This window comes from Adiantum capillus-veneris, chromosome 25, assembly GCF_014529385.1.
Source record: "Adiantum capillus-veneris isolate H3 chromosome 25, ASM1452938v2, whole genome shotgun sequence".
NCBI lineage: Eukaryota > Viridiplantae > Streptophyta > Polypodiopsida > Polypodiales > Pteridaceae > Adiantum > Adiantum capillus-veneris.
The window spans coordinates 69020055-69040066 of NC_140955.1; the positions used below are offsets into that span (position 1 = coordinate 69020055).

Below are 20012 nucleotides of genomic sequence, written 5' to 3' on the forward strand. Positions count from 1 at the left end.
GCAATCGAAGTGGCGTGAATCGCTCAGAAAAGCTCTCCAAAAGGTGGAAAGAGAGATTACACGATGTTACAAAGGGAAAAAGAAAATGCACTTAGAAAAATAGAGAATTGCTAGGAGATGCTTTGGATGTGTGTGCTTGTGTAACTTCATGGACATTACTATCCCTCTCTTTATCCCTATCTATTGACTAAGGCTAGATACACACCAAATGCATGCATGCTTGACACTTTTATGGATGGGCAAGCATGCATTACACACTTATTTTAAAAAAGCGAAGCCCATGTCAGGTAGCGCTTATAGCCTATTGCTTCAAAGTTGTAATGTGCATGAGCTACTCGGAGATCAATCCGTGCCCAAGTTTGGGCAGGAGGTCGAGGCTGTCTTGTTTCTTGTCCATTGGCCATTTTGCGCACCCACTCAACTTCTGCCGACCTAGCTTCCACTTCTGTACGCTCAAGCTTGGGCAGGCGATGTGTAAACAACCTAACTACTGCCTTTGAAACCGCTATTGAGTGGGATAGACCGACCGGTAGGCCATCTGGACCACTAGTACATACCTCTATACATGTATTTGCACAAACGTGTATATATGTATAGATGTATATATGTGAGTGTGAGTACATTTCACAAAACACGAGTGTGAGTACATGTATATCTAGATGTATATAGGTGAGTGAGTGCATTTCACAACGCATGATGGTATAATTCAGCTTACAACAGCTTATCCAGTAGGTCGTGGCTATGGCGAGCGGGGTGATGAGTTTAGCGGGCACAGCAGCTCCAACGCGAGGGTATCCATCCCTGAGACATCCTGCATCGCGTCCGGTCCTCTCTGACAGTTTCAGCTTGCATTTGCACCCGGCTTCTTCTGCCTTAACTGCAGCTCGGGCTCTCACGTCCTCTTCTTCTTCGTGCTTCTCAGGTATGCTGCACCGACGTTTGTTCGCAGGGTTGTATATTAAGTTAAGTAGATTTCTATACTAGAGATGGAAACCACGAAAACTGCTCTAAGCTCAGAATCCAACGCTCTTTGAAGGCAGCTAGTTGATACTGCCTTTTCTGATGCATAGATACTACTGTAGCCTAACAGACATTTTACTTTTGACGAAAGATATGGCACTCTAAACCCTAGATTTCTTTGCCAAGCAGGAGTCTCTATAGCTCCCAGGATAGGCTTCAAATGGGAGGTTCCACAGAGGAATAGTGTTGTCAAAGTTAGGGCGGGCAAGCCAGCTTTGGGATGCACAAAAAGATCCAGATCTCGCAAGAGTGTAGCTCGAGCTCAGGGGTTTCGGGTGCGGTTATCTTCACCTGGCGGCCGGAATGTGTTGAGGAGGCGCCGTGCCAAAGGTAGAAGGATCCTGTGTCCCTGCAGCAACCCTAACAGTGGCCCGCGCGCTTAAGTCTCTTATGGAGGTTGTCTCTTCTTGTTCTTACATGCTTGTAAAGCTTCATAGAGTCTCTTTCATGTGATAACTTCACTAAGTATTTGAAAATTAACATGCATTCAAGATCGGTGACGTGGTGATAAAGCTTCTTATTTGGAAGCTATTGTTGGCCATTTTTGGAAATGTATGTGAGTCTTGCACAGGCTTGAGAGTCGGGATATAATGATCTTCGCTGCATCAGTGTCTTTCAAGGTGTCTCAAGTCCATGGTCTGATTTTGTCTTTTGTACAAGGAGCCCTGCAATGTGGGTCTAGCGCTAGCCCCATTTACAGTGTACAGACTGCCAATATTTTTGTTGAGTGCTACGGTCATGACTGACCTGCACTATTGTAAGATGTGTGTGTATCTATCACAGCACAAAGAGCTTCACATGAAAGCCTGTCTTGTCAGTTGGGATCTCTGCATTAGGGAAGGCTCTTATCCACTGCAGAAGTATCCACTGCAGAAGATGAAACATTTTTTACTCATTTTTTATATGCTGTGTATTTCGTGAGCATTATTTTATTTTGGGAGCATTTTGCAGTTTTTTATTTTGTCTTTACCACTGGAGGGACTTAAGGTGTAGAACTTCAGAATTAGGGATTGGTTTTGGATCAATGGTACCGTGTTTTTCGTATTGCACAGCAGCTAAGAAGATCATCCAGAGAAACCATTCATGGTGCTACACGACAGAAAGCGGGGGTTTCATCAACATCTGAAGTGAAGCTATCTGTATCTGGACCAAGTTGGAGACGATCAGGCCATAGAGGCGATCAGCACCAGACGGTGATGGAGTTACTCAGATGTGTATAACCATCAGGGGATATTGTTTCTAGTTATCAAGTCTGACTATGGGCCATGGCAAGAATGTATCTGGTAAAGAATGTGCCGAAACATCAGGAGGTTTTTGTTTATAGTTACCTAGTCTGATTATGGTAAGAATGTGTCAGATTCCTCGAGTTTTAGTTTTACGCACAGAGTTCAAATATTTTCCATTTACTATTTATGAGAACATTGTGATTTCATGGCTGGGGATGTACATCAAAGTGGAGAGACGCCAATGGAGCATGTGAAGGGTTTACAAAGAGAATAGTGTTTGCCTCCCTGTAGTGTTATGAGTTGCTTTTGTTGGGAGCGTCTCTGTACTTAAAAGATTGGTATTTTGGTGGGCATTTTTGGCCTACGCAAGGCCTTAGTATACTGTTTCCTAAAAGGCTTGGGAGGAATTGTGGACCATTAGATTATGCTGCTTGTGAACTATTGTGGACTATCAGATTGTTCTTGAATTGGCCATAAGTAAAATGTTTTTTGTTACTCCAGGGGCTACACACATGCTCATTTCTTTTACAGTCTATATGAGAATTCATTAACTCGGGGGTCGCACACTCTCCCATCATCTTCTGTAGGCCATTGGGACGCTTCACCTTGTTAATTGTAATTCTTGATAACTGGGCGAGGTTATGTCATCTTTATCCACCCCTGTCAATGTGTCCCCAGATTTCCCATAGTTCACTTCATAAGTGCTAATGATGTATATCTCGATCTCTTTTTCTAGGCCCCCCCCCCCTCTCTCTCTCTCTCTCTCTCTCTCTCTCTCCCCCTTACATGCTCCATCCATCTCCCACACCTCCCTCTCTTTGCACCCCCCTTCCTCCCTTTGGCCATGGGTCTTTATACTCTTTCTCGAGTGGTTTTGCACTCTCTCTCAGTTCCATGGAAGTACCTATTGTACATTTCCCTTTAATGCAGGACCATAGAGGGACCCTCGCCTACAAGGAGCTAAGTTTCCTTTATATGTTGACTTTGCCTATGGATATTATGGCAATCGAACAGGTGATCCGTTGATAAAAGATGAAAGTCAAGAAGAACACCAACCCATGTTTGGCCTACATATGTTAATTGTAAGTCATCAATAACCTGACATTTGTACGCATAAGATGTTGTGCAAGGCAAGCTTGGGCGAGCTCACCAAAGGACAATGCAAGTGTTTTCTTTTAACTAAGGGCCAAGTGTAGCTGATCTGAACTTTGTTGAAGGAAGATGTGATGTGCTTCAATCAAGATTGTATATCTATGGATAGGCCTTGAGTGGTCCTTGGTTTAGCCATCAACACAATTTTGTAACCCACTAGAATCTTTGTTGTGCCCCACCTATGGTGATGTTGAGCAAACCTCCAATAGAACCTCACTATTGTTTCTTTCATGTTTCATCTCACATTTCCATCGTTTTCATGCGGCAATAAATTCAATGATAAGATGCTACCTTTGGAAGTTGATCATTGTTTTAGTGCAATGCTGATAAGCTTACAGGGCAAGTCTTCCAGCTCTCTTGGTTGGTCTATCCTTATGCTTTTTGTACACCTCTTGCTCTTGACAGGATAACATGTGTTTTGTCGTCTCTTGATCATGTTCGCAATCATGACCTCTACCTTAAGCACCGCCTCTTCTTCAAGGCATTCTTCTCTCAAGTGCTTCAACATACTTTGCTCTCCTAACACTAGCATAGTCAACATCATTAACATGTCTTTGATCGTCACTTCATACATGTAAGAAATTTCCTCACTTCCACTCCTTGTTGCTTGTGCAAAGTGCATACCACAGTTTACATTTTAGTTGTTTTCTTCTCCTTAAAACAAATCTTGTCACCTAGGCTTAATATCCCCATTAGGGAATTGGCATTGCCAATTTTTTCGCAAGAAAAGAGTAGAAAAGAAGTGACAAGGCAATTAGAAGCATCTACACGTTCTCTCACAAAGGATTAGTGGTAGTATTACATCAGGTAATCTCCTTTGCTTGTTTATTCTTTAAAAACAACATAAAGGTAGAGAGGGAGCAACTAGAAGCAAGAAAATTGGCATGAATATCTGTGTTTCGTAATAGTGAACCATTTGGGTATATTCACTTAATAAAAACCAGCAGAGTTTACTTTAACATCCAAAGAATCCAAGTTTTCATTCTTAATCTTTGCCTTGTGATTAAGGCCAAGATTGCAATAGGATGTTTTGTTGGAGTGCATACCCTCTCAATGTTTGTGGTACAAGTACTCTATTTTTGCAAGGTACATATTACCATCGATAGTAAGTATTAGATGCAAAAAGGCTAGAGGCACTATCAACATGCCATTATTTAGTCATATTGTTTAACCATATCAAGCATATTTTGACTGTAATCAAAAGTAGACATTATCCTTTGTTATAACTACGTCGTATGCACAAATCTTGCATTCTTTTAATAGGTTCAACCTTCCTAGCATACCTGGAAAAGAATGAATAAAGCAACAAATAGGTGCAAAGCAAAGATCTCACTCAAGATTTAAGTATGTGAAGTATTGGGAGCATCTTAGTGCAAGGTGTTCATCACTCGTTATTACCTCACTTAATGTTATGGGAAATTTCTTTAGGGCCTACCTTAACTTATATGTTTATCTAGATTGTTGAATAAACCCCCTTCCTTGCACTTATTGGCATAGTAAGTTTTCCATGGTCGATCCTTGAGTCAAAAGTGTCCTTGTCATGATGGTCAGGTGAGGTCTAAAGAAAGGATCAACTAGGTAAAATCCATTAGGATAGCTGAAAACTCGATAAAATCTGACAAGGTGGGTGAAAATTGAAACCATTCACACATGAAACATAGAGTTTTAGTTAGGTGTCCATTCCTATGGACAACTGTCAAGCCAATGAAGGAACCCTAGTGAATATGTATGTCAACGATGGGAAATTTAATATTTTATCTCAATGACCAAGTTAGTGTTCATGTAGGGGTGTCCTTGGATAGAATGTAATCATGGAGGTGAGGTGCATCACAATCTTTGCTTTGCATGCAAGTCAAGATTAAAGACTAAAGGCTTGATATGAGTCAAGAGGATGATCTCTTGCCTTGCAAGGTTAGCACTCAGACCAAGTCAATAAATTTGGATTAATTGTGTGTGTCTTCTAAATAGAGATTATGGTTTTGACCACGTTAGAATAAGTGATGTGATGATGTTGAAGTGCATGTTTTTGGTTTTAGAAGAGCGTTTTGATTCTATATTTTAAAAAGATGATGTTTAGCAAGTTGGGTTGGAATGTATGCCGTGGATTTTTAAGATATGGGTTTCAATTGTTTGAATTATGCTTATCATGATGTTAACTTTGGATTGAGCAGCATCATATGATGAGGCTGAATGAGGATGTATTCCATCCATTTATGGTCTGGGTGTTATTTGTCTTTGGGATTTTCTTGTCACATTTAGTGATTTGGATGAGGAAACAGTGACATTCTTCAAGCCACTCTATTTAGCTAGGGCTAGGCTCCAAAGAGGCATCATGCTTAAGCTGATTAGTAAGTGTTGATACTTCCTCTGATGGGCATTTTGAATTCTTTCAAGGTTTGAACACAAAAAGGGAGACAAAGCAGTCCTGTAATTGTTTGACCATATGGAGGTGTATGAGATTGCTCCCATGAAAGTGAGACTCTTCTACTTTGTAGCTAGAGTGGGTAGATGGGTGGCCCGATGGATACAAGTCTTCACATAGTAAATCCAAGGCTTCATGCAAACTTATATTGTTCTTTTTGTTTGGTTTGTGGCTTGTTAGGGTCTTTAGGGAGAATGATCATGTCTTGTTTGCTTCATTTAGGGGTTGCAATAATAACCAAGTCTCTTAAGCTACTTTGTACCATCATGGCATTCTACCCGTGCTAAGTTGGGCATGAAGTTCGTCCTTTAACTATATATTGGTTTCAATGTAACTTATAAATACTTCAAGTTGTATAAATTACAATAAAGTCCAACTTAAGAATTTTGAGACAACTTTAAATCAAAGAGACTTGCAATCTTAGTCATTTTGGCCAATTTGATGTGTCAATCATTTAATAAATCCCTTTGTGCAATGCAAGTTTTTACCCCTCGAGACACAATATACATACATAAATCTACATATATACATATCCTTGAACTATATACATGATAGTCAAACGTTTACAATGTGAAATAATGACTTCATAAGTTCTCAAGACCATATTGTTCCAAATCCAACTTTATTGAAAAGCAATTTTACCTCTTTTGCAATACAGAGACTGTATCAAGAGGCAACTTAGCTTACCATTTCAATATCAAAGCTCATTTGTCTCTATGTGAGTTTGTAGTTGCTATGGATACTAGTAAAGACTTTTAGTCATTGGATCCATATAATGAACTTCTTTTTTTATGGCAAAAAGATATGTTTGTAGGGCTTTACTAGAAATAAACTCACAAAATACATACTAACAATGTTTGACAAATTGCCAATTGTTTTAGAAAGAGCTTTGGAATGGATGGGGATCTCAAAAGTGTGTGGTGTTTAGAAACAAGTAAATTAAAAACAAGAACTCAATGGGATCTATTGGTACAAGCCAATTATACAAAAAGCAAAAGGCCATCCTATATACATTTACAAAAGGTTACATTAGTATTATAGATATGTGTTTGTTAGACATAGTGTTTTCTCTTGAATTGCCCAATCATGTATTGTAGTTCCCCATCTAGTGTTGATTTTAGAGATTAAAAAAGCCATGTTGACAGCAATCCATAAATATGATACTCCAATTAGTGTATCAAACACTCAATTCTTTAGGGCTAAAGGAAAAGGAAAAATCTTCAGATAGAAGTTTGTTCATGTTAGAAGATGATACATTGAGCTTAAAATGAGCACTAAATGTTGATGGCATATTTTAGCTAAGATTGATGCTCGTGGAAAAAAGAACAAAGAAATTTATGTTCTTCTTATTTTATACTTTTAAACCAAGATGCACATAACAAAACACAACAAAATTATCCTAGGAACTAGGAGGACATTGTTTAGAAGAACAAAGAAAGATCTAGTTTTTAGTTTACACATTTAACCAAGATGCAAAGAGAAAACCAAAACGAATTATCCTAATACTATAAAAAAACCTCAAGGTAGGTTGGAGGCCCAAACTTCAGGTTGGACCTAGCCAAACACCACATTTTTATTATACTTGTACTCTGTTATTTTTTTGAGCTATTGTAGCTATACTGTGTGTAAATCCTGATTCCAAAGTAGCAAATCTATTCTATGAGTTGTAATTCTTTCATGATAATTGGAAATGCCCATGTGAGCTGGCCACTGACCATTTAGAAAGACCTAGGTACAAAAAACAATAACCTTAGTATGAAAAGAGGACTTATCTTTTGGGAGAAAGGGAATCTCTGTGTACGTACACTGAAGCGGCCAAGTAGCTCAGATTTTAATCAACTTATCTCATAATTGGTTAATTCAATTTTGATTCCAAAACTTGCATTGTGTTCCTTTTATCTTGCTCTTTCAATCAAGTGTAAGCATCTCAAGTTCTATTGTGGTTTGTGACTTCGTATTTACGAGCCTAATCTTCAGTTTTGAGTGCTCAAATCATTATTTTTTGGCCTTTTAACCAAAGGAGAATGTTATAGACCTTAAGGCGACTTGTTTGGGCTGTTTTATTGCAATTTCTATTACTTGGTACATGATGGATCCCGATTGTGGTACCTTGTCGAATTGTTTGTAGACATGTCCCCTTAGACATAATATAGCATTCTTTAAAGTTTTGTGGCTATCTAAGTCCGTTTAGTCATTGAAACAGCATGATGAACTAGAACAGCGAGAAAGGACATAAGCATATTTTTCAATCTGAGAGTTGTGATTCGTTGTTGAGTTGATATATTTTGCTTGTCAGGTTCACTTCTTGAGATTGACTCCCTCAAAGAATCTCCATGCCCCATTCAAGTCACTTCTCTGAGTATTGATATTATTATGTTAGTTCCAAATAGCTATGCTACACACGTCCGTCACAGCGACCCGCTAACATTGGCGTCGTTGTTAGGGAATGATCCTTAGGTGGTATGTGATATAGTGTGTATTTTGAATTTGACTATCTAAAGATTAGTCTTTCCATTATATTCTTAAGAGGTAAAGAGAGTTGTGAGTGAGATAGCCAAAAAAAAAATCATTCTTCTATTTTCTGATTACTTTCAGAGTGTTGTATTATTTTTTGTTACTTTTATTTGGATTGATTTATTCATTTTTGTTTCGTGTTTCTTTCAAGCACATGGGAGTAGGGTAAGTAGAAACCATCACCATCAAATTGGGTTGAAAAGATCAAGGTAAAAAGGGTATATTGGACAAAAAGACCATAACTCTAAATGATAGAAAATCTAAAGGTAGAAACCTAAAAGCTAATCAAAACTCAAAAATTTGGTGCTCAAGGACATTAGAAAACTCACAAAAAGCAATATAATAAGTTTCATCCAATTTTGTGGTGGAACATGGATCACGATCTATATCCCTAGAGAGAGTTTGAGTGAAAACTAAGACCATTTCATTGATACTACTTCCAAGCAACTGAAACCAAAGTTTGGGGTCAAATTGAATCCAAAATCACACTCAAAACAAGGAAATTGAAAAAAAAACACCAAAAGCTAGTACAATTGACCAAAATTTAGGGATTTCAACTTTTTGTGATCCAAATCCAAAACGATTTGGAAAATAACTTCCAAATAGCATGAGAAACAAGCTAACCAAGTTTTATGTCAAAAGGAGGTCAAACATGGATTGCGATCCATGTACCTCATCATAGATTTTGATTGAAAATTGAGCACTGAGTAGTTGAGACTTAAAGAGACATTTCCCAAAAGAGACACTTACAAAAAAGTCAAAAAGATGGTCAAAAGAGCCAAAATTAGAGGATAGTCAAAAATTGCTAGAACAGACATGAGATTTCACTTTTGGTTTACCAAAACTGATCCAAATTCAAAAAGATTTTGGGGATAGGCTACAAACATCATATTCTATCAACTCACCAAATCCCAAGTCCACAAGTGATGGAACATGGATCGCGATTCATGTCTCCCATCTAAGAAATTTGGCAAAGACCTTTCCATTATGTGCAGAGACCATTAGCTACAGTACTTCCCAAAGCAAGTTTGCGAAAAGAATCCAAGAAGCTTATCAAAAGTGCCCAAAACACTTCAAGGTGAAAATTCGCAAAGTCGGACCTAGGGTTTGACTTTCAACTGACCTAATCAAATCCAAATCATACAAAAAGCATAAATGTGGTGTCAAGGAACTAAGGGCAAGCTATGTGTAAAGTTTCATCACATTCGGCCACTAAGGTAGATGGATCGCGATCCATGTCCTCCTATCACATATTGAGATCAAAATTGTACTATAGCTAGATCTAGTCATAAGAAGCCTAGTGGTCTTTTCAAAACTGAATCTGGACAACCAAATATGAGGTTAGAATGCTGCCATCTCAGTGGAAAGCCACATAAAAACTGATAGATACAAAAAGCATGCACGAATTGATATCTTCTCCTATACAACACACAATTACTCTCTCAGAGTTGTTGATAATTAGACCACATCTATGGGGAGAAGCTAGAGAAGATGGGATTGAAAAGTCCTCTTCAAGACATTCCCATGGATGATCAAACTGGTAAAATAACACAAAATAAACCAAAGGTGAAACTAGTGCCTATAAACGAGGTGGGAGATTATTTGTGAAGGAGAAGAAGGAAACGCCACCTTACCAATGGAGCACAAAGGAGTAAAAACCTTGGCCATACTTGATAGTGAGGTTGGAGTAGCCATATCCACCAAAGAAATTTGGAAAAAATGGAGAAAACTGGCTCTTAGAAAAACTAGAATAAAACTGCAACTCACAGATGGTTACGTTGAGAGATCAATAGGTATGTTGGAACCTATTATAGTAACCTCTTGTGGATAGAATACAAACATACATTTGCAATAATAGATTTTGGAAAAATAAACAATTTTGATATCATTTTAGGGATACCATCTATGCGTCAACTTAGAATGGTACAAGAATGGAGCTATGACCACATCTCTTACCAAACATAGTGGTAGTGATGTGTGTGAACACACTTAGGACCGCCGGGGTATTTTTTCCCTGACTAGGAGGTTTTTTCCCTCATGCATTATATATACGCCCATCACTGTAGGGCTAACTCATCTTTCCATTGTGCACTAAGCAATATACTCTCTGTTGTGTGCCTTGAGCTTCTTCATCCTCTCCAAGATGTGGGTGTTTCCTTGCAACCCTATTTCCAACAATTGTATTAGAGCAGGTTGCATCCTCTAGAGCATAGTTCTCAACATCATCAACACCGACCTACTCACTTTCTTCGATTTGGATGAGCTTTGGTGAGCTTTAGCAGGTCGACAAATACTTTGGGTAAGCTCATAGAGCTTAGTTTGCTCAAGATTTTCATGCAGGCTCATTTCGGCCTCTGTTTTCACTACAGACAGTATTGTGCATGCAATTTTGTCCTTTTGTGCATAATTTTTGTCAGTGCAATTTTCTACAAAACGGGTCCCTTACAATCTTCTTTGGGTTGTGTTATGTAGAACATGTTGGTCTTGCTTTGTTTTACCTCTTTTTGGGCAGTTTTCACATCAAGTGCAGTCACTCACAATGGATGACAACAACACAGATGTGTTCAAGATGTTTTACCTCTTTTTGGGTAGTTTTCACATCAAGTGCAGTGACTCACAATGGCTGACAACAACACAGATGTGTTCAAGATGTTTGTTGTTGAGGATAAATTGGATGGGGACAATTACCCAATGTGGGCTTACATGACGCAACATGTTCTTGTGTCAAAGGGCATTTGGAATGTTGTGTAGGGCATTGATGTACATCCGGATTCTGTGGATACAATCTCTGTTGAGGATGTGCAAGTTTTGATGGCAGGTTTTGCCTATGATTGAACAGTCTCATTGGGACATTAGAGATGCACAAGCTCATGCATTGATTGTGTTTTTTGTGAAGCGCACTATTACTCCTCACATTTGTTCAGCTAAAATCTACAAAACAGAATTGGGATATTATGGCTGGTCTTTGTGTAAGTCGCAATGAAGCTAAAATTTCATTGTTGTGTAAAGAGTTGAGAGTCAAAGATTATGCATGAGGAAGATGGCATTGATACTTTACTGCTGGTATCAAGGATGTTAATAAGCAACTCATTTCTAACAATTCACTTGTGCAAACTATTCTTGATGCATTATTGTCAGATTCTTACAAGACTTTTACTAGTACTTGAAGACAAATGACCCAAGGAAATCATGATGTTGTCAAGTTTGATGCATTATGCACATTGTTGTTGCAAGATTCAATTTCAAGAAAGAAGAGGGCTAAACAATGTACAATTGAGCAGGCTTTTGTTGCTGCTCAAAGAAAAGGTGGTAACACCAATGTAGCCACTTCTCATGGTTCTTCAACGAGTGCAAGTCACATGTTCCTAATGTTTCTGTTGGCAGCACCTCATCTGGGATTTATAGTGAAAAGGCCAAGAAGAAGATGCATTGCCGTTATTGCAAGGCCAATGATCACTTGATTAAGCAGTGTCCTAAAGTGAAGGAAAAAGAGGCCAAGAAGAAAGAGGCTGGTTCCACTACAAGTGCAGCTATTGTAGAATCTTCTATGAAAGGAGATTGTGATGTTGATGTAGATGCAGAGTGGGCATTTAAGACAGAGTGCACTTATAATCCTTCTATACATGATGCATATATATCAGTTGCTACAAAGTCACATGTATGGTACTTTGACAGTGGTGCTACAAAGCACATTACATCACATCGTGATTTGTTTACCACTCTTGAGGCTATCCCTCATGGGAATATAGTCACTTGTGCCAACAATGTCTCTTATCTCATCGAGGGAGTTGGAATGATTGTGCCAACTGCTGCGAATGGTAGTTTTTTCACACTTGTTGATGCACTTTATGTACATGGGATTAAGAAAAATCTTTTTTATGTATATGTGCTTGCTAGACTAGGTCTTGTTGTCAAATCTGTGGATGACAGATATACAATTCATGATCTCAATTTTGGTGATGAAATTGTTGCATCCGACATTTTGTGTCGTGGGCTGTATAAGCTCACTTTGTATGACAAGTGTGGGTAAAATTTTGCAAATGCAGATGTGGATTCAAAGGTTGTTTTAGATGAAAAACTTTGGCATGCACGTTTTGGACATCTGAATTTTGACAATTTGCTGCATTTGCAAAAATCCGATATGGTTGCTTCTTTGCCGCCTCTTGAAGCACCTGAGAAGCATGTTTGTGAAGGCTATAATTTGGGTAAGATGCATCGTTTAAAGTTTCCAAAATATGGTTCAGTTAGGGCTACATGAAAATTGCAACTTGTATATAGTGATATTTGTGGGCCTATGCAAACTCCATCCTTAGGCAATTACTTATACTTCGTGACTTTCATTGATGATGATTACTCTAGGCTGAAGGGGATCGGGGAGCACCACAGACGGAGAGTGAGAGAGAGAGAAGGAGACACACGATGCAGATATGGGTGGGGAGACTCAAAGAGTGAGCAGCCCCCTATACACTTATGCTATGTATAAGGTATACAAGTCAGTGGGCACCCAGACTTTGGGCGGCTGGGCAAGGCACAAGCGCCTATACCCCAACAACCTCCCACTTAAAGGCGACTGTGCCTTTAAGCAAGAGAACCTAGTCTAAAGACTACAAAAGGCAAGAGAAAACCACTCTCAACCGATGCCCACTGGCTAGCTGTGATCGTGTGCATCCGGCTGTCCTGCTCCCGTGTAAGTCCATACACCACCAGACGTATCGCACACGTACTGCAAGTATGTACGCAATACCTGCATATCTCCCTCGTGCACTATGCCATCATCAGTCAACAAACGACTGACAATCCCAACTGCAAATGCTCCCACTGCAGCTGCGATATCCGGTCTCAAGATCAACATCTCATACATGAGACCACCGAATGCCGATGCAATGCTAGCGGGCCCTACTAGCTCTACGGAGCATGCATCAACATATATATCCCTGGCAATAGGCATCTCTGACTGATGAGGCATGTCAGCCACATGCATCTCTTGACTGTCCGCAAAAGACGCATCAACCTATCGTGCAACCTCAGAGCAAACCAGCTGCTCTAGGTGTCTGCTGGAAGACATATCCTGCACAACTATATCCCCATGCTCACTGTCGAGCATAGAAAGGAATGATTGCATAATCGCTAACGTCTCAGCCTCCTCTGCAATCATCCACTGCAAACATGACCACTCAATCTGCTGTGACTCACTAGAGCTCTCATGCTCTAACTCCGTATGCATAGACTCTTGCACAACGTCCTCCTGTCGTGACTCACTAGAGCAAGACCGCTCTACCTGTCTATCCTGCATAGAAGTATGTCGCACAACTGACTCTCTGCTTTGCTCAGTCACTAGAAAAGCATGCATGTCTGACTCTGTCACCTCTCTGTGTGACTGCTCAAGTCGTGCCCCAACTGTGTGCACAACGAGCTCACTACTCTGCACTCCATGCAAAGCATCCTGCAACCCACAAGCAAAAGAGACTCGCCTGCTCTCTCGCTCTCTACCTGGCTGCGTGATCACAGAGACAACACCGTCTCTCCCGTGATCCACATGCAATGGGTAACCTGTACCACTCCTGGCGCCTCTCGCAATCACTAGTGAACCCAAATGCATCACAAAATCTCGCTCTCGTAGCGAAATCTGACATCCACTATCCCGTAACTGTCTGATTGAGATCAAATCCTGTCTTAGATCTGGCACATAACGCACATGACGCAGGGTAAATCTTATACCACTGGGCAAGGACAAACATACGTCTCCTGTACCCTCAATGTCATACACAGCACCATCAGCCATGTGCACACAACCAAGTCTCCCACTAGAAAACGTGCTAAACCACTCACGATGCGACGTGACATGGAAAGTAGCATCTGAATCTAGTAACCAATGTGAAGACAATGTGCAATCCGATATGCAATCCGTAGACATAAGATCGTCTGAAGACAAGCTAGATGTAAATGTGACATTGCCGTCACAAGCATACCCAGTAACCACCGTACTGATCTCACTAGCATCTGTCATGCCCAAATATGCATCACGCATCTGTCGCCTCCGTTGTCTCAAACGCCTGAAACATCGACGCCTAATGTGCCCTCTATGTCCACAATGCCAACATGTCAAGTCTCTATGCCGTCGAGACTTGCGTGTGGGATCAATCTCTCCCATGGACATAGAAGTGGGACTATACTCCCCTGTAGACATGGATGTCGCATACATAGCATGTAAACTCTGCCATAAAGCATGAGTTGTAGTCTCCCTCGAGACCTGCCAGTAAACAGACTCAACCAGATGCAAACAAATCGTAGACATGGCTAACTCATCAAGATCCTGCCAATCATCATCACGCATAGAATTGGGCTTCGCCGATAAACCATGCAAGGGTTTATCCTGCCCCAAATCTGCCAATGCAACAAGCATATGTTCCTTCCAAGCAACAAAATCTACACCATCAAACTGTGTCAGACCATAACGTTGGAAGTCAAATGAAAAATCAGCCATAATGCTCGCAAAAGAGCAACCAACAATGAGTAGCAAATGTCAACCAAATCAGCCCTAAACTGGCTCGAATCGCATCAACAAAAGTTTGCAAATATGGCTGTAAAATATGGTTGCAAATCAGCCCCAAAACAGTCCCAAAATTCATCTCTTAAACAGCTGCATAAACAAGTCACAAATGTGTCCCAGAATCAGCCTACAACTGAGCCATACATGGACACCTACAAAGAGGAAACAATGGTTGAAAATTCAGCGCCCAAATAAGTCCTCAAACCTGTCTGTAACTTGTAAACCTGTAGCTGAAACTTGCTGAAAAACCTCAAGCCATTAGTGCTCGAATCCGGCTACCTAGCTCGTAGCCACACAAGCATACATCACAACATTCACTCCTGTGAGTGTGCCAAGATAACTGTACGCCTGTCAAATCATGAGCGAATCACCAAGCCCACACTGTGCGGTATCGATGCATACACACGCACAAATCTCCCACCTGCAGAGAACACCGCACGCAAATGTTAAGTGCAACCCGCAATCTCTACCTAGATCGCATAAATGATGCGCATAAAACTCCTGGGAAAATTTCGCCAGAGTTTCGTCAGTAAAACGGCCACAAAACAAGTAACCAAACTGACTGCACGCTCAAAACCATGAGCAACCAAAGCGCATCAAACCGTACTCCAAATGCATGCACCAAATCTCCACACTTTGCATACATCATTGCAAACACCTGCAAATCTAGTACACAAATATCTGCTCTACCTATGACTGCCAAAAAACATGCTCGAGGCATACATTGCCGAGCTCAAAATGCAATCACATTAGTCTCCCTGAGCATCAAACCACATAAGACATACATCGTATCCTCCCACCTGTGAGGAAACTTGCAGCAAATATCATTCTCACATCTGAGAGCAAACCATGTGTGGAATCCTCGACACACAATAAACAACTGCTGCTGCTGCAAAAAATTCAGCGTTTAGAATTTTAAAATTCTGATATGACGAGCGCGTCCGGAGCATGCCAAAACCCCAAGGTAGACTCCTGGATCACATGTATCCGAGTCCGGGTGTGAAAGCTATGCCAAAAAACCTCCGTTTCGGCCCAAAAACGCAGCATAAACTGCCAAAAGAGGGCTGAAAAATGAGCTCCTCAACCGTAGCTTGAATGAAGTTTTTGATGGCTCGAATGGCTTCTGGGCAAGGCACAGGCGCCTATACCCCAATATAGGCATGCATGGATGTATCCGCTTAAGGCTAAGTCCAAAGTGTTTTTTGTGCTTCAACAATTTTTGGCTATGGCTAAAAATGTCTCTAAATGTACTATGGGCACCCTCAATTCAGATCGAGGGGGGGAATATATGTCTCATGAGTTTAATGCATTTTTGGCTAGTTGTGGGATAAAACACCAATGTACAGTGTTGCATATACCTCAACAAAATGGTGTTGTTGAAAGGAAAAATAGGTCACTTATAGAGTATGGTCAAGAGTCAAGCTTTGCCACATTTGTTTTGGCTTGAGGCCGTCATGTGTGCTTCTTATGTACTGAACAAGTATCCTACGAAAGCTTTGCAGTCTATGACTCCTTATGAAGCATGGCATGATAAAAGCCATCTATTGATCACATGGGTGTTTTTTGTTGTTTAGCTTATGCTTTGGTGCCACAAACGCAGTTGTTAAACCCTCAAATCCTAAACGGACTATAAAATGTATTTTTGTTGGTTACAGTGTTGAAAGCAAAGGTTACAGGTTATACCATCCGCAAACGAAACATATCTTGGGGTTACACGATGTTGTGTTTGTGGAACATTATGTTGAGTCTTTGTTGTCATGAACTAGAGACAATAATGTAAGCTCATAGGGCATTTATGACAACTGTCTGTTTTTAATAGTGGAAACTAAATGTAAATTCCAATGAAGCAAATGTACAGCCTGTGGGGGTTTCCAAAAATGCTACGGATCAGCCTATTTCTGATGCAGATGTACATGATGTACTTGATATGAAAGGGTTGAGAATGAGCAACCTAGAGGTATGCCAAAATGGCTGGCACATACTTTGTGTGACACTAAATTGGTTGCACCTATGTCTAGTCGTACTCGTTCAGGTTCTTTCCATACATCTTATGCGTCAAATTGTTATGATTTGGTTGTTTCCAATTTATGTGATGTGAAGGAACCTCTGTCTTTTGATATCGCACAAAATTCTAAAATTGGATGGCTACCTGCAATCAGAATATGATGCACTTATAGGAAATGATACATGGACTTTATGTGATTTGCCTCGTGGTAGAAAGGCCACTGGTACAAAGTGGGTTTACAAATTGAAACATAAGCTGAATGGTGAGATTGATCACTATAAGGCTTGACTTCTTGCAAAAGGTTATACACAGCAAAACAACATAGATTATGAAGAGACTTTTGCTCCCACTTGTCGTATGACTACTGTGTGTTTTCTATGTGCATTGGTAACTCACTTTTGATGGGATGTACATCAATCAGACATTGTCACTGCTTTCTTGAATGGTGATATATTTGAGGAAGTTTATGTAACACAGCCTCACGGTTTTGTCATAAAAGGAAAGAAGATAAATTGTGCAAATGTAAGAAAGGATTGTATGGGTTGAAGCAATCTCCTCGTGCTTGGTATGAGAAAGCTAACACTCATTTGGTTAAACGAGGCTTTCGTAACAGTCCAACAGAAAGCACTTTATATGTAAAGCGTGAGGGTGAGACACATATTGCTAAATTTAAGGCTGATATGAATGCTACTTTCAAGATGAAAGATTTGGGGTTGTGTGCATCATTACTTGGGCATATAGTTTAGGCAATGTTGTGGTGGTATTGCCTTGTGTCAAACAAGCTACATAGAGACAATACTATGTGAGTTTGGACTTGAGGATTGCAAACCTATTGCTACTCCCATGGAAACAGGTTTGAAATTAAGTCTCCATGATGTTGGTGATCCTCTTGATGTCACTCTTTATCAAAATGTTATTGGATGCCTTATTTAGGTATGCAATACAAGGCCACATATTCAGTTTGTAGTCTCACAGGTTAGGAGATTTATGCATAGCCCAAGGTCTAAGCATTGGCAAGCTGCCAAGAGGATTTTTTGCTCGGGGCGGTCACTTATCAAAAGCTTCATATATCACATGCGTTCAAGAGGTTATTAATAATACCTCAATATACATACTATATTTACACTACGTGCCTATTTAAAAAAACCCCACCCCCCTTTGTATGTATACATTTTGATCTTTTAATAATCCTCTCCGGTTAACTCACGTGATAGCATACACATTCTAAAAAGTGACCGCCCGGGGATTTTTTGCTACTTGAGTGGCACTTTACATCTTGGCTTGCCGCCATGTTTACATGCTTTTTCGGACTCAAATTGGGTTGGTTGTTTTGACACGCAAGTGACCACAAGTTGTTTTTGTTTCATGCTCGGAAGTCCATGCATATCATGGTTGAGCAAGAAGCAACCTAATGTCGCCACTTCCAATTGTGAGGTTGAGTACAGGCCAGTCTTCATAGCTATGGTCGAGTGTGTATGGCTCAGATGCCTTATGGCTGATTTGAAGTGTTGGAGAGAACATTGCCAACATCATCTACACTGACAGACTAACAGTCAGAGCACATTTGGCAATTGTGAGGAACCAGTTTTTCATGCTCACACAAAGCACATTGAGGTGCATTATCACTATGTCAGAGAGAGACTCTTAGCAAGAGAAAGTAGCTTTGTCTATGTGTCGACACGAGACAACCTTGCAAACCTTTTCACAAACCTTTTCTCACGAGGCATTGCCTCGTGAGAAGTTCGAAGCTTTCCGCAAAGCTTTGGGCTTAGTCCCCTTTGTAGATTGATCATGTCCTTAGGGCATGGCACTTCCCTATACACTGTGCCAACTCTCGTTCACCGCATCAATGTCCCCGGGGGGGGGGGGGGGGATTTGCTACCATATATATGTGGTAGCGATGTGTGTGAACACACTTAGGACTGTCGAGGCATTTTTTCCCTCATTAGGAAGGTGCATTGTATATACACCCATCACTCTAGGGCTAACGTATCTTTCCATTGTGCACTAAGCAATGTAATCTTTGTTATGTTCCTTGAGCTTGTTCATCTTCCTCAAGCTGTGTGTATTTCCATGCAACCCTATTTCCAACAACATCTACTTAGGCACAAAGAGGTTACGACGAGGATCAACATCAAAGACCATAGCTATGGAGATGTCACAAAGACACCTATTGAGGAGTTCGATTCAGCAACCATAAACAAACCATAAATCCCAGCATGGCTATGGACTAAAGCACATCTTTGGATGTGTAGAGCTTTCGAGTACGAGAGTTTGGCAAGAGAAGATTTCATCTTAGAGAGACCAGTAGAAGACAAATATTACATCTTAGGACCATTTCTTGAGAATTTATTTGATCTATTTGGATGAGACCAAATCTTGGCTACTCTAGATGTGTGCATAAATGAAACTACCCCTACAAAGTTTTGTGATGAGGAAGGCTATGACATAGCTCCATATTTTATGATAAAGGTGTTGAAGGAAGCTAATGAAAATTGTGTGTATGAAAGCAAAAAAGGTGAGATAAACAACTATAACATGAATCATGATGCAAAAGCACAAGTGAAGGAAGAAAAGCAACCACAAGAATATGTCATCATCGACATACCTGAAGAATCAACAATAGTTGTTTCAAAGAAGTCAATTCCAAAAAATGCACAACTGAAAGCACATGAAGAAGCAGTGTTTCCAAGTTCCACATCAGATGTTTAACAAACTCAAGATCAAGAGGAGAACATGGATAAGGCAAAAGATCGATTGTCACCTATAGTGATCAAATTTAGCTCTTATGTAAAGCAACAAGACTCAAAATTACATGTTTAGCTGTGATAGATTCTTATGCTACAAAGAATCTAATGTCTAATGGCACTTGGATAATGATGGGAAAGCCACCAATCAAAGAGCTAGAAGAAATGATGTGCACAAGTTCAAACCGCCAATTCTTAGCTTTGGTGTGGTAGAAGTCATACTCAAGTCGAGTACTAGGGAGGGACACTTTCTATATAATCAAATCCCATCATGTCAAAGAGAGTCCGGTCTTGACAAAAAGCTAGATGAACATCTTCTTTAGACAACAACAAAGAGCTTCAACAACAACGACCATAATAGTCTTAGAAGCATCTC

The 20012-nt window shown here is 40.2% G+C and overlaps 1 protein-coding gene across 2 annotated transcripts; it reads left to right on the forward strand.

Moving 5' to 3' along the window:
- The first annotated feature begins 679 nt into the window (after positions 1-679).
- LOC147425058 (Ribosomal protein L34) lies at positions 680-2625 on the forward strand. Of its 2 annotated transcripts, XM_086500167.1 has the most exons (4): positions 680-922; positions 1150-1269; positions 1376-1416; positions 2073-2625. In XM_086500167.1, exons 1-4 carry the CDS (start codon positions 742-744, stop codon positions 2238-2240), a joined length of 510 nt encoding a protein of 169 aa, XP_086356293.1. In that variant the 5' UTR covers positions 680-741; the 3' UTR covers positions 2241-2625. The 2 variants fall into 2 exon arrangements, with proteins under 2 accessions (XP_086356293.1, XP_086356292.1); XM_086500166.1 differs by having other exon boundaries at positions 699-922; positions 1150-1416; positions 2076-2212.
- The last annotated feature ends 17387 nt before the right edge of the window (positions 2626-20012 follow it).

Excerpts from the sequence above, each read along its gene's own strand:
- LOC147425058 (XM_086500167.1), top strand. The coding sequence starts at position 742 with ATGGCGAGCGGGGTGATGAGTTTAGCGGGCACAGCAGCTCCAACGCGA. Across the intron at positions 923-1,149 it reads TTCTTCTTCGTGCTTCTCAG|GAGTCTCTATAGCTCCCAGG; the intron begins GTATGCTGCACC and ends TTTGCCAAGCAG. Across the intron at positions 1,270-1,375 it reads AAGATCCAGATCTCGCAAGA|CAACCCTAACAGTGGCCCGC; the intron begins GTGTAGCTCGAG and ends GTGTCCCTGCAG.